The sequence below is a fragment of the Gracilinanus agilis genome, chromosome 6 (assembly GCF_016433145.1).
Source record: "Gracilinanus agilis isolate LMUSP501 chromosome 6, AgileGrace, whole genome shotgun sequence".
Classification (NCBI taxonomy): Eukaryota; Metazoa; Chordata; class Mammalia; order Didelphimorphia; family Didelphidae; genus Gracilinanus; species Gracilinanus agilis.
In genome coordinates, this window is record NC_058135.1 from 59,653,111 (window position 1) to 59,668,257 (window position 15,147).

General features: G+C 37.4%; 1 protein-coding gene across 4 annotated transcripts in view; it reads left to right on the plus strand.

Annotated features, from left to right (window-relative positions):
* Positions 1–15,147, plus strand: part of EGF (epidermal growth factor) — a 114,516-nt gene that overhangs the window by 97,238 nt on the left and 2,131 nt on the right. For all 4 annotated transcript variants that reach the window (XM_044682433.1, XM_044682432.1, XM_044682434.1 and 1 more), the window contains one exon: positions 9,406–9,511. In XM_044682433.1, coding sequence (XP_044538368.1) covers positions 9,406–9,511 — 106 coding nt within the window. The remainder of the gene's footprint in view (positions 1–9,405; positions 9,512–15,147) is intronic.

The following is a 15,147-nucleotide window of genomic DNA, read 5'->3' on the forward strand; positions in this document are numbered from 1 at the left end:
CCATTTCAGATTGGCACCCTCTTTGCAACTTAGAATCTCAGAGAGTTGTCTAGCACAATGATTGGTTAAGTGATTTGTTGAGGATCAGATAACCAGCATGTATCAGAAGAGAGTCTTGAACTATCCATTTGGCTATGAGGCCAGTCCTCTATCCACTGTACCACATTATCTCCTTTCCTTCTCCCCTACATAAATATGTGCGTACTGCTATAAAGAGTTTTATTTAATTTCACTGTCTTCTTAAGAGCAGAGTTTCTATGTAAGAACAGAAGTTACTTAATCTCACTCTGTCTCTTTAAGAACAGTTTTTATAAGGACAGATTTCAGTTAAGAGCCACACCATTTTTTCTGTCTTCTGAGGGAGTAGGGTTTCTGGGGATTTTGGTGGTGTTCTGTCAGTCAAGAAGATCTGACAGTTACTTTTGAGAGTTTGGGAGACAGATACCAATTTGAGAAAGAATCTGATTACTGAGAGCTTTTCTCCTTAGAACTCTGAGGGGGGAGTTTTCTGTGTCTGTGTCTGTGTGACAGGCAGTTTATAACTCACAGTTAATAGAAGAATTACTTTAAGGAGTTTGTTATTGATTTAATGTTCATTAATTGATTGATAGCAAATTTAATATTAGTTAGATAGAGTAGATAAGTTAGGCCTGCTTTGCTAGACAAGAAGATTTCTTAGATATAAGGGTTTTTAGAGACTTTAGTTTAGGATTTAGAATTTTAGATATAGTATAAGAAGAGACATACTACCCTATTTCCTATCTCCTATTTCCTATCCCTGCTCTCCTCCAAATAAATAGGTATCAGAGGTGTACCAAAGTGCTCTCTGAAACTTTTATCAGACTCCTATCAATATTTATTAGCTATAACAGTACATATTCATAGATGTGTTTTTCTGCATGGACGAATGAATAAAAAAGTATCTGTGAAGAGTTTGTATTATTTGTTAGGCACTAGGTTAAGTGCTGGAGACACAAATACAAAAAAAAAGATGGTCCTTGGCCTCAAGGAGCTTAAATTTTAATGGGAAGGGAAGAAGCTAGGTGGTTTGGTGGGCTGAGAATCAGGTCTGGAGACAGGAAGTCTTAGGTTCAAATCTGCCTTCAGATACTTTCTGGCTGTGTGACCCTGGATAAGTCACTTAACCTCTATTGCCTAGCCTAATCACTCTTATGCCTTAGAACCAATACATAAGTACTGATTTTAAGATGGAAGTCAGGGTTTAAAAAAATTAATGGGAAAATGTCACATATTGAGTAATGGCAGCTACGGAAATGTTTTGGTTTAAGGGCAAAGGGATGGTAAGAAGTTGATGGGGATAGGTAGTAAGTGTGGTTATTAGTATTAGATCAAGTAGATGTAGAGGACACTTACCAATCAAGGCAACATGGTCCAAAGGTGAGAGTCACAGAACTGGGTGAATCAGCCTCTTATTAGAGCAACAGGAAGTCCATCAGAGGCAGCTAAGGAGTTGGTGTAGTGGATAGAGTGCTGAACTTAGAAAGACCTGAATCTCTAGTTTACCTCAAACATGCTAGCTGCATTACCCTGGATAAGTGACTTGACCTTATCTTTAAAATGAAGTGTCAGACTTGATGGTCTCCAAGGTCTCTTATAGCTCAAAATCTACACTTTTATAACCATTTTGTGGTAACCCTAAAATACCAAAGGTTGGAGAGAGATGCTTTATACATCATCTCTTTCTGATTAAAATCATCTTCTCTTAGGACTTTAGGGTACAGGTCATTGAAATTGCATGAGATCTCTTTTAGGATCTTAAATCCCATCTGTCCTTAACCAACTGGCCGATTCTCCATTTCCAGGTAATAACTGATACCTTTTTAGGGTCAGTGGGGGCTAAGTTAATGAACTTAGCATGCAGTAGGAAAGAGATTGTGTGAATTTCTTTTTAGTCATGGATAGAGTGAAAATAAATTGGTGTTTACATGTAATGATCCTGAGTGTGTCTTTAGTGGGTGGCAATGGGTGCCCAAACTTGCAGTTAGAGGGGTGAGAAAGTCAACTTGATTTGGATCGCCTGACTCTATTGTGAGATGTCTACTTTCATAGACCTTGCAAATACCCAGGGGGCTGTTGGCTGAACATCCCATTCTTTGTTCTTCCAGGTAGTAGAAGGGTGAATTGGATGCATGGTAGCCATTATTAAACTGAGTCATTTGGAGGGAGGGAAAAACAGAATTTGCTAATTCTATGCTGTTTGTGAAATTCAGAAACAATTTGTTAGTCATGAACAGCTTGTTGGCTCCAGACCCAGGGCTGATCAACTCCATCCTCACCCACAGTTGTCACTGTCGTTGACACCACCGTCTGCCTTGAGAATTTCTGTGGAGGTAGAAAGGGAGCTGAGCACCCAAACTAGGGAAAGAGGCAACAGAAACAAATCTGGCTTGCTCATCTGCTTTGCAGACTTCAATGTCGAATGTGGTGATCTGTTTTCTCCTGGCAGTGAGATATAGGGCTGTCAAAATGGCTATATGTAAGCAAACATCTGTTGTGGGAAGCTGGTTCTTGAAAGAGGTCAGAGATGCTGGGAACATTCCCCGAAGGAGTAAAACCCTCATGGCCTCTGTAGTCCAGGGCTACAGGTGACTTACCTGTAAGGAGCCCAAGCTGTACTGAGGCTAAGGATGGAAATGTGCAATGGAAAATGTTTTTTCCCCCTCGAACTGCTCCTTCCTTCTTGTTCCTTTAATTCCACATTGAATTAATCAATCAATGAACATTTATTAAGTATTTGCTATGTGCCAGGCATTATGCTAAGCACTTGGGTTACAAAAAGTTGTAAAAAACAGTCCCTGACCTCAAGGAGCTTATAATCTAAAGGAGGAGACAACGTGCAAAGAGAAGCAATGCAGGTCACATACAGGATGGGAAATAATCAATAAAGTTAAGGCACTAGAATTAAGAGGGGCCAGGGAAGGAAGAACTCTCAGTCAAGGTCTTTTCCTTCTCTATTGTTTATTATCAGCCAGGTGTCACAATGGATAGAGCCCTGGGCCTGGAGTTGGGAAGAACTGAGTTCAAATCCATACTTACAAGCTATGTGACTCTGGGCAGGTCACTTAATCTCTGTTTGCCTGTTTCCCCATCTGTAAACTGGATATAATAAAAACATTTCCCTCTCAGGTTTTTTGTAAGGATCAAATGAGATGTTTGCCAAGGTCTTGGCACAGTACCTGGCACATAGTAGGTGTTATATAGAAGCTAGTTATTATGAATTTGACAAACACCAACAGACATGAATATATCCCAGTATGCACTAAGAAGAGAAAAAAGGTTACATATGATGTTTCACTACATATATCTTTAAAAATAAATTCTATTTTGAATTTAAAATGGGAGTTTCAACACTGCCTGTCTTCTTGTCTCCATCTCTTCTAAAATTCCTTCTGCTGCCTTCTATGTATTTTAATGAATCATTGATGCTCATTTCTTTTTTAAGTATTACTATAACTACCCCTTCTATTCCTAAACAACTACCCCCTCACAAAAAGCCTTCCCTTGCCACAAATAAGTATAGCCACCTGATACAAATCTGCAGATTGGTGCTGTCTGAAAATGTATACCTCATTCTGAAGCTCTAGTCCGCCAGTTGTCTGCCAAGAGTGAGAAGGATGATTTATTGTTAATTGGTCTTCTGGAACTGCAATTGGTTCATAGTTTGTAGATTGGAGCCCAAAGGGTCTTTTTGTTGCTGTTCAGTTGTGTCTGACTGTTGGTGGCCACCATTTAGGGTTTTCTTGGCAGAGATACTGAAATGGTTTACCATTTCCTTTCTCTAGCTCATTTTTTCAGCTGAGGAATCTGAAGCAAATAGGGTTAAGTGACTTGCCCAGGGTCACACAGCTAGGAAGTGTCTGAGGCCAGATTTGAACTCCCCCTAAAAATGAATCCAAGACTTCCCAACTCCAGTCCTGGCTCTCTATCCATCTAGCTACCTAGCTGTCCCTTAATTTGTTTAAGTTTTTCCCAATAATCCATTATGTGGGTTACAATGTTAGTGGAGCTGGGGCTATTTATTAGTCCACTTGCTTCTACTTGACCAACCAGTGTTGTTGGGAGCCAAGACCTCATGGAGCAGAACTGAAATTTGAACCAACTTTCCCCCCGAGTAGATTGATCTTACACTCAGATGTGTGCTCTATAGCAAGGAGTATATAAAGACAGTTTTCAAATTTTGGTGAAAGAATTAAGACCCTGAGAAACTTACTTGAAAACTGCTTTTATATATCTGCTAGTTTTAAATCTGTTTTTGAAGTGTTATTACTGCCTTGTAGATTGCTTTTGCCTAGGAAGTAAGAGAATAGTAATAACTATTATAGTAATAATAATAACTAACAGGACAGCTAAGGTGCTTAATGGATAGAGAGCCAGGCCTCAAGACAGGAGATCCTGGGTTCATATCTCACATCAGACACTTCCTAGTCGTGTGACCCTAGGCAAGTCTCTTAACCCCAGTTTTCTTGCCCTTACTGCTCTTCTGCCTTGGAACTAACACGTGCATTGATTCTAAGACAGAAGGTAAGGGTTTAAAAAATAATAGCTAACATTTTATATCATACTTAAGGCTTGCAAAGTTTGCAAACACATATAAGGATATGTGTTATCTTATGATAATCCTATGAATTTTGAGAAGTAGATGTTACTATGAATCCCATTTTACAGATGAGGAAATTGAGATTAACCTGGATCACACACCTTGTAAGTGTGTAAAGTAGGATTTAAACTCATGTCTTCCTGACTCTAAGTTTATTGATCTATTTCATCACCTTAGTTGTCTCTTTTTTTATAAAAGGAATTATTTATCAGAACCCTCCAATTCTGAGTGATTTATTATACCAGATATGTAATCATGATTAGAATACCCAGCAATGTAGTTCCCAGAACAGAGCACAGAATTGCAGATGTGGTCTGCCAGGGGCAGAGTAGGGAAGAGCTATTACCTTCCCTGTTCTAGACATCCTGCCCTTCTTAGTGCAAGCTAGTCGAATAACCTTTTTATAGTTCACATATATTGTTAACTCATCTTGAGCTTACAATTCACTAAAACCTCCAGATCTTTTTTCATGGGATACATTATCAGCCATTCTCCTCGATCCTTCCTATTTGTGCTGCTTTTCAACATTCAAGAACAGAATTTTACATTTATTTCTCTTAACATTCACTTTAAAAATTTTCAACCCATTATTTTAGCCTGTCAACATATTTTTGAATCTTGACTCCATCACCCAGTGAGTCAGTTATCCCTAGTTTTCTGTCATTTTAAATTTGACAAGCCTGACATCTATACCTTCATCCAAGTCACTGATAAAAATGTTGAATAGCATAGGACCAAGGACAGATGCCTGGGGCGTTATACTAGACAGCTTCTTAAAAGGTTGACATTGATTCACTAGTGCCTGTTTTTTAGATCCTGTCATTCTGCAGTTCTAATTTCACCTAACTATACTGTCATTTAGTTGTCATTTCTTCAGTTTGTGCACAAAACCTTCTACTAAATGATATAGGGCCTCTGCCGTGCATCAATGGAGGGAGTACCCATTCCAGTGAAATTAGGGGGCTTCAAAGAGTTGAAGAATAAATGTCTAAAGAGCAGACCAGCCTGTAGAAAAATAGGGAAAATATACTTTAGAAAAAGGCAGGTACACATTAGAAGTGTTTTATAGGTTCAAATACATTAGAGAGTGACATTTATTTACTTTATCCCACAATTATTTTTGGACAACTGGCTTTAAAATTTGTAGTTTTACTTTTTCATTAGATATACTGTTTTACTTTTAAAAAAACACAGAATTTATTTTAAAAAATGTTTATGTGTTTTAAAATTTTTACTTGGGAGCAGCTGGGTAGCTCAGTGGATTGAGAGCCAGGCCTAGAAATGGGAGGTCTTAGATTCAAATCTGGCCTCAGACACTTCCCAGCTGTGTGACCTGGGCAAGTCACTTAACCCCAATTGCCTAGTCCCTACCACTCTTCTGCCTTGGAACCAATACATAGTTTTTATTCTAAGGCAAAAGATAAGGGTTTAAAAAAATTATTCACTAAAACATAATTTTTAGCATAAAGGGTTATATAGGCTTTGAAAATTATTTCTTATATTACAATTTTTGTATGCTTTTCGTCCATCACCATAGTCATTTCCTAATAATCATCACTAAAGAGAACCTTCTCAGAGCAAGAGTTAACACGTCTACTAGTACAACACTATCTGACAGTGTATATAATTTTCTAAATAGATGATTTACAATTTTTCCTGAGAGAAATGAATTGCTTTTTTTCCTCTGGAGCCAAGAATAGTCATCACATATCACATTTAATCTGACTTCTGATATCTTTCAATGTTGTTTTCCTTTACATTCTTTTGGTCATTGTATATATTGCTTTCTCAGTTCTGCTCCCTTTACTTTGCATGAGTTTATGCCTATATCTCTGAATTCTTTGCACTGGTCATTTTTTAAAATACCACAAAAATATTTCATTTTATTTCATATGCCATTTTTTTGTTAGGGCAATTTAAAAAACCTCTCATCTTCTATCTTGAAATCAATACCAAGCATTAGTTCCAAAGAAGAAGAGTAGAAAGGGCTAAGCAATGCAGGTTAAGTGACTTTCCCAGGGTCACATAGCTAGGAAGTATTTGAGGCCAGATTTGATCCCAGATTCTTTGGTCTACAGGCCTGGTTGTCTACCCACTGAGGCACCTAGCTACTCCTGTTAGAACAAATCTAATCTAAAAAGCAGTTATTAATCACTTACTATATATGTCACTACTACTACTACTACTACTACTACTACTACTACTACTACTACTACTACTACTACTACTACTACTACTACTACTACTACTACTACTACTACTACTACTACTATACTACTAGCTAACATTTGTAAAGTATTTAGTATTTAGGAATTATGCTAAGCATTTCACAATTATTACATCACTTGATCCTCACAACTCTGGAAGGTAAGTATAATTATTATTATGCCACACATTAGAAAATTGAGGTTAAGTGATTTGTCTGGGATCAATCAGCTAGTAAGTGACTAAGGTCTGATTTGAACTCTGATCTCCCTGACTTCAGGCCCAGGACTCTGTGCATTATGATGCTACCTAGCCACCCCTACTAGATTCTGCTGATACGAAGACAAAATTAAAAAATAGTTCCTATATTCAAGGTGCTTATATTCTGCTGGAGGAGCGTGATATGTAACAGATAATTGGATATGAAATAACTTAAAAAGAATAGAGTAAAAAGTGCTTTTAAAATCTATTTTGTAAATATAAGACCTTTTTGTACTTGATCTCTTTAGGGTATATGTCAAGTAGGGGACTCACTGAATCAAAGAATCTGAATGGTTAAATAATTTCTCTTGCTATTCCAAATTGTTTTCCAGAATAGTCGGACCAATTCATGGCTCTACCAACAATGAATTAGTTACCTGAGTACCCACAGTCCCACCAACATTGAATATTTCCATTTTTTGTTATTTTTCACCATCTGATGTATATTAGGTGAAATTGAATGATTTTAAGTTACATTTCTCTTAGTATTAGTGACTTGGAACATTCTTTAATAGTTGTTGAGAGTTTAATTTTTTTCCTCTTAAAAAGTGTTCATATTCTTAATCCCCGTTGCCTTGCCCTTACCACTCTTCTGCCTTGGAACCAATATATAGTATTGATTCTAAAATGGAAGGTAAGGGTTTAAAATCAAAAGACTCATTGCAAATGTTTCCATCTTTAGGAGTTCATTAGCTTCTAGTGCCATGCCCTCTAAGATTACTTGCATTATGTATGTATCTATTTATATATGTGATATCACTGCCATTAGAATGTAAGCTCTTTGAAGGCTGGAACCATTCTTTCTAAATTTCCTTAATTCTTATCACAGTACCTGTTGAATGGTAGGTTTAAAAAAAATTTTTCCCTTTGAATGGTAATGTGTTTCATTTGTTGATTAACTAAAGGGAATCCCCAGTGAAAAAATTCCCCTTACCAAGGCAGGTCTGTCACTGCCCATAAACTTAGCAACTTAGGGAGTTGCTGGGAGCATGAGAGATTAAACAATGAACTGAGGGTCACATAACCAGTACACTTTCAGAGGTAGTACTTGAATCTAGCTCTTTCTGACCCTGAAGCAACATCTCTATCCATTACGCCACACTATCTTTCTATCCCTCTTCTATATATCAGATTTTTAATCTCCCTTCCCTGGGTCATTCTTTTCCGTTCTCTGGTCAAAGAGGAACTCCCTTTTGCCTCTTGACTTTTTTGTGTCCTCCTTTAATCTCTTCTGCCATAATTTTGAGTAACAAATCATTCCCTCTGACAGTCAGGGGAGTAGAAAAACACTCCTCCAGGATGGAGACCAATTTACTTTTTGTACTTGCGTTAGTATTGCATGGTATTGGCTGAAACACAAGCATGACATACTCTCCAGGTCCCTGAAGAATTCTACTTGTCCTCTATGCTCATTTTAATTAAGTCCCATACTCCTGTGTCTTCTTTTGGGCTTTTCTGGCTTTCCTGGCTAACATCTTTAGCTCAGTGTAACCTAGGCAAGCTGCTTATCTGTGAGATGTGAATCCAAATGTGAATGTAATGAGATCTATCCTAGGTGGTTGGTCTTGTCAGCAATCTCCAGATATTTCTGGTACTTTTCCCACATGCTAAGTTGTCTGGCCTCCTTTGGGAGTGAAGCTTAACTTATTTATCAGATAGAAGCAGAAACCAACCCAAACAAAAGGCACAAGGACATGAGATGAAATCCAATTAATTAATGAGCTCAAACCACTTCATTTCCTCTGCTGCTGATCTTGAGGACCTCTCTACTTTCCTGGGCACTAGACTCTCTGGCCCCATTTGGGGATCTAGGTTTAATTTATTCAGCCAACAAAACACAAGGACATAAAGAAAAAAAATCCAATTATCTAATGAGATGCACACCTTATTTCATTTAGCTTTCTCTCTCTAGAACCTTTCCTCTATTTCCCTGGATGCTAAGCTTTCACCATCTCATTTGGATGTAAAGCCACAAGCAAAATCTTTACTTAATTCTCCACCTTCCTGTATAATAGATAATAAGTCCTCTGAGCAATGCAAGAACGATGCAAAGAGTAATACCTTTTTTTTTCTAATTGAAGAATTTCATTGTCTCCTGCCATTTTTTAAAAAATATCATCAGTTACTAGGAAACAAGACCCCTCTATTTTAGTAAAGACCCAGTTGTTTTACTAGACACAGTAAAATAAGGATGGTGGTTAACTATCTTCTTAGGGAGGGATCAGGTAATTCTTCTTTTCCTTGGAGAACTGATCGGTTTACTGAGAAAGAATTGAAAACAAATGTAACTGTTCACTTTCTACACTTTTCATTTTCTATAGGTTTTCGTTGTAAAGGAACAACCAGACTACTCTGTTGGAAGTCATCCAGTGTCCTTCATAGACTGCCAGGCAACAAATGGTGGCCAGCCTTCCCCTCCTGAACCTGGTGATTATGGCTTTCTTCTTTGTTGGGTCATAGTTTACAGGAGCTCTTATCTAACCCTAGTAACATTCACCTTGATAAACAGTACCATCAACACACTAGGCTTGCGTTTGAATTGGATTGTGATTATTTATTCAGGGAGGAGAATCTGGGTTCCATTCAGCACTTATCTTCTATTACTACCCATTCTGTACCCAAGAAGAACACTACATATACTGAAAAGATCACTACTGACAGCAGAGCTATCTGCCAAACCCAGGTGAAGGATCCCCTGCTTTCTCTCTGGCTTGATTTTGGAACCATCTGTTGGGCTATAGATGTTGCCTGGGATAGTGCTGGAAATAGGTGAGAAAGAATCGTTAGCCATTTTAAAAGTTTGTCCAGTTTCTCTGGTTATCCCCATCGTGGAAGATTGCTGAAAGACTGGGTTGGTTTAAGAGAGATGAGTCTTCTTAAAGACCAGGAGCCCTTTCTTCACTGAATGTGTCAGTGCCCTACACAACTCTCTAAGACTATGAGGAACAAAAAGGGTGCCAACACAGAGATAAAGGGAGTTTCCTCGCCTAGTAGTTCCCCATACGGATGCAACTATAGGTCTAGTCCCTATTCCTAGAGGCTGGAAATTAGCCAGATGCCTGATTGGACCTGGAAGTTACTCCAGTTTACTGAAGTGTCCTTACAGCTAACCAGACACCAGCTTCCCATCCCTTGTCCCTCACCACTTCCTAGACCTTGCCTAAGTCTGCTTCAGGGAGCAGTGAGCACTAGAAGCCCTTACACCTAAGGGCTTTTGATCCTTTTATTAATTTATTATTAATCAAACTAAATATTGCATTAAGAATACATCCCTGACATCAAGTGTTATTCACAGGCCATACAACTCTGTGGATGTTATTGAACACAACACTGTAGGAGAGAGAATTCAGAAGCACTTTCAGCTGAGAACAACGTTCCATTCCCTATGAAAAGCGACATATGCCTTTGGCTTACCTCAGTGTGGTAGCATTTTTGTCTTCACGGCAGGCTGACTCGCTAGGCATAGAGAACATAAACATCTGGCTCTAGCACACTCAGTCTGAAACCCCTGAAAATCTGCGTCTGAGGAACCATGGATTAATGAAAAGGAAATCTGTTTCCTGAGTTCCAGAAGGCAGAGCCATTCAGATACTGCACTTTTAACAACTGCCAATGCTACTCTCTCTTTAATAAAAGCATGTGACTGCTGTTGCTTGAATCTAAGCTTGCCCATCATAAAATTACTCCTTACTTTCCAAGGAGGGTTCTTGTTAAATAACAGTGCTGTGCTCTCTCTTCATGGCCACATTTCTCTGAGAAGCAGAAGTCATAACATTTTCTTTCTTTTTTTTTTAAACCTTCACCTTTCATCTTAGAATTTATGTAAACATCAGTTCCCAGATAGAAGAGCTATAAGGGCTGGGCAAATGGTATTAAATGACTTCAACTAGGAAATATCTGAAGTCAAATTTGAACACAGGACCTCCTGTTTCTAGGCCTATCTACTGAGCCACCTTTACAATGTATTTTTTGGCTATTACAATACATTACAATGTATATATTTTAGTTATTATTATCACTGTTTTGTAGAAGAGTCAGACCAAATCTGGTTTTCCCCTGATCTTGTGTCTACCTTATGGCAGAAGAGAAATGAATGTTCCTAATAATGAGTTGGAGAAATAAGGATTAGATCAGGGTTCTTTTTATATCTTTTTTTTTTTATCACAAAGTAGCATATTCAACAGAAAATTTGACCAATCATGGATTCTAACCCCATTTGGGCTATTTAAGATCCCATATCTGATGGTGATAAATTATCTCAAAAATATCGGCATTTTGCCATTTTAAGGGAAAAGAGGAGGAGCTGAATGACTGAGTGTAATATCTATCAGTTATAAGGAAAAAAATAACAAAAGACAATCTCTGCTGATGGAGACTTAGAGAGGCTCACTGAAAAAATGTAATGTGTAAAGTTTTTGGACCACTGTAAGGATCTTGCAATGCATTTTCCACCAGACTTTAAACCAAACATAATGACTATAGCACTAACAACTATTATTACACTGTGCCTATGTTTTATTGGAGTAGGGAAGGTCTTCTCAGTGCAGCCTGCATATGCTAAAGATTCCCAAGATCTTTTCAAGGAGTTTGTAAGATCAAAACTATTTTTATAATAATACAAAGAAGTTATTTACCTATTAACATCTTCTCCCTTTAGCAACTTCAACTCTTTATGAACTAAGATTTTCTTAATATATACTTCAACCAAAATAATATCACAAAATATTGAATACAGAAGCACATATGCAAATTCAACTATCTTCTTTGAAACCAGACATTGAAGAAAGATTTGCAAAAATATGTAAAACAATGCCATTCTTCTGACTATTTTTTTTCTTTTGGAAAATAGCTCTTTTTCACAAAAAATTTTATTTTTTAACATGTAATAGGTTTATTATCATTATTTAAAATGAATTCACAGTTTTTTAAATGATCATTTTAAATTGCCAACATAATGAATATTTATAGCCATAACATACAACAAAGAAAAGTTCTTTGGAGTCCTCATTAATTTTTAAAAGAGTGGAGGGGTCCTGAGGCCAAAAAGTTTGACAATCACTATTATATAAAATTTCCTCTATCAAAACAGATCTGTAACAGGTATCAGACATAGGGCTACAGTCCAAATCTTATTTGTCAATTTACATGCACTGAAATTAGTTATTTAAATGTAAATCTTTGCTAAGAAAATTGAGTTGTTTGTATGAATGCTAAAATGTTTCTTATGCAACATTAACTAAAGAAAAAAGGACTTGACTGAATCCGGCCTCAGACATGTCCCAGCTGTGTGACCCTGGGCAAGTCACTTGACCCCCATTGCCTACCCTTACCAATCTTCCACCAAGGAACTAATACACAGAAGTTAAGGGTTTAAAAAAAAAAAAAAAAAAAAAAAAAAAAAGGACTTGACTGGTTTTCCCCCTGTCTTGTCCCTACCCTGTGGCAGAAGAGAAATGAATTTTCTGGATAATGACTTGGAGAAATAAAGATTAGATTAGGGCCTTTTTTATATTTTTCTATCACAAAGTAGCTATTTTGACTAAAGGTCAAAAATTCAGTAGCTAATTTGACCAAAATCATGGATTCTAGCCCCAGATGGACCATTAAGCTACTCTAATGGTGATAGAGTATCTATATCACAAGCATTTCATTGATATAAGGATTTCCCTAATGAGGAAACTCTCTGCCAAGGCAAACTGGCATCTTCTCTACAACTGACCACGTTAGAGACTTACCTAGAGCAGAAGTGTCAAACTCCTAGACTACTGATGAAAATGTAGTTGAGAAGGGGCACCTGAGTGGGTCAGTAGATTGATTTAGAATATGTTTTCATATAATTATTGACAGCTTTTGATTTCCTTATCTGAAAACTGCCTATTCATATCATTTGGCCATTTCTGAATTGGGAAATGTCTCGGATTCTTATAAATTTAACTTGGTTCTTTCCATATTTGAGAAATGAGACCTTTATTGGAGAAATTTGTTATTAAAAAACGGTGTGAGCCTAGGCAAGGTACAACCTCCATTGCCCTGCCCTTACCACTCTTCTACCTCGATATACAGGTAAGGGTTTTTTAAAATGTAATTGGGAAATGTTTAACAAAATGCAATATGACATAGATAATGTTAATTTTGTGATTTTCTAAATCAATCTGTGGGACTCAGAGATCCATTTCTTTTTTGAGTTTGATACTCCTGTCAGAGCACTGAGAGGCTAACCAGTATGTATCAGAAAGGGTTCTTGAATCTAAGTCTTTGATGTCTGGAGGCTAACTCTCAATTCAGTAGGCCATGATGACCCTCAAAATGGAAAAAACCAAACAAACATCTATTGTGTGTATAGTAGCATACTGCTTACTCCCTGGGAGATACAAAAGATGTAAGAAGAGATGGTTGCTCCCAGGGAGCTTATTAGCTACATGGTAAGATTGCTCATAAACTGATAAGTAGAAATACATTTTTTATTAAATTAAATTTATTAAATTTTTATTAAAATATTTTAATTCTCAATTGAGTAGTCCAGATGTAGACTTATATAGGAATTCAGAGGAGGAAGCAGTTCTTGGAAGCTGAGACAATCAAGAAAGACCTCAGGAAGGAAGTAGGAACTATAATGGATTTTGAAAGAAAGGTAGGACTTAGATAAATAGATAGCAACAGGGAAAGCATTCTAGGTAAGGAGGAAGGGATGATGAACAAGAGAATAAACATGGTAGTTGTTCAGTCATTTCAGTCCTGTCCTTTGTGACTCCAATTGGAGTTTTTTTGGAAAAGATACATTTCCTTCTCTAGCTCATTTTACAGATAAGGAAACTGAGGCAGATAGGATTAAATGACTTGCCCAGGTCAAGGTCACCCAGCTAGTAAATGTCTGACGCCAAATTTGAATTCAAATATTCCTGACTCCAGACCTGGTGCTCTATCCACTGTGTCACCTGCCTGCCCACAGGGACCTGGTATGTTTGTTTAAACTGCTGTCACTTATTTCATCTTTTGCTTAAGAGAGAATAGAATAAGAGATTGTTAGAATTATCACATAGTACATTAGGAAAAGCACTGAAGTCAGAGGACCTGGGTTCACATCCTATTTCTGTTGCTTATTAACTATGTGGCCTTGAGAAAATAATTTCATTTTCCTGGGCCTCAGTTTCCTCATCTTTAAGATGAAATTGTTGGAATAGATGACTTCTGAGGTTCCTTCCTTCAAGTTCAATACCTAGAAGCTATACAATAATGGGAAGTACTATACTAAGGAAGAGAACTGATGGGCAGAGTATTTAAATGACTTGCCCAAGTTTATAATTAGGATCAGTAGATTTAGGTATTCTAATTCCTAATCCCTTCTACAATGAGTAAGTATATGTAAAATGCTTTTAGAAGGTGACTCAGGAGTGGAGAATCTGGGAAATGAAGCTTTGAAGAAATCTTGAATCTTTTAGCCACAAAAAACTAGTACATCACTCCTTCATTCTCTTTGTAATCAAACCAGGTTTGGTCCAATCCTTCTACAAACTAGTGATAATTGTAGCTACTTCTAGCTAAGTTTTATTTGAATCCATCCTTTGGGTTCTTAGTTGTCTGAAAGACACATATGACTCAGACTGTCAACATCATTTTCTGATAGCTTTCTGGAGAGTAAATACCCACCTCTTGTGGGTATTTATGATCTTATGATTCACAGATATCTGACTGAGCTGTACTAGTCCTTTTATAAAATATTTACCGTGAAATGTCATCCTTGGAAAAATTTCCCTTGTAAGCCTTAGTTTATTTTGCTCAGGGAATTCATGAATGCTGTTCAGAATGGCTTCTGAACCCATTCTCCCCATCTTGTCCCATTTCCCTGAGGCAGGGATTCGTAAAAACAAAACAAAACAAAAAACCAAACTTACTTCCATCTTAGAATGAATACTATGTGTTGGTTCCAAGGCAGAAAAGTGGTATGGGCTAGGCAATGGGGGTTAAGTGACTTGCCTAGGGTCACACAGCCAGGAAGTGTCTGAGGTCAGATTCAAACCCAGGTCTCTGGACCTGGCTCTCAATCCACTGGGCCACCTAGCTGC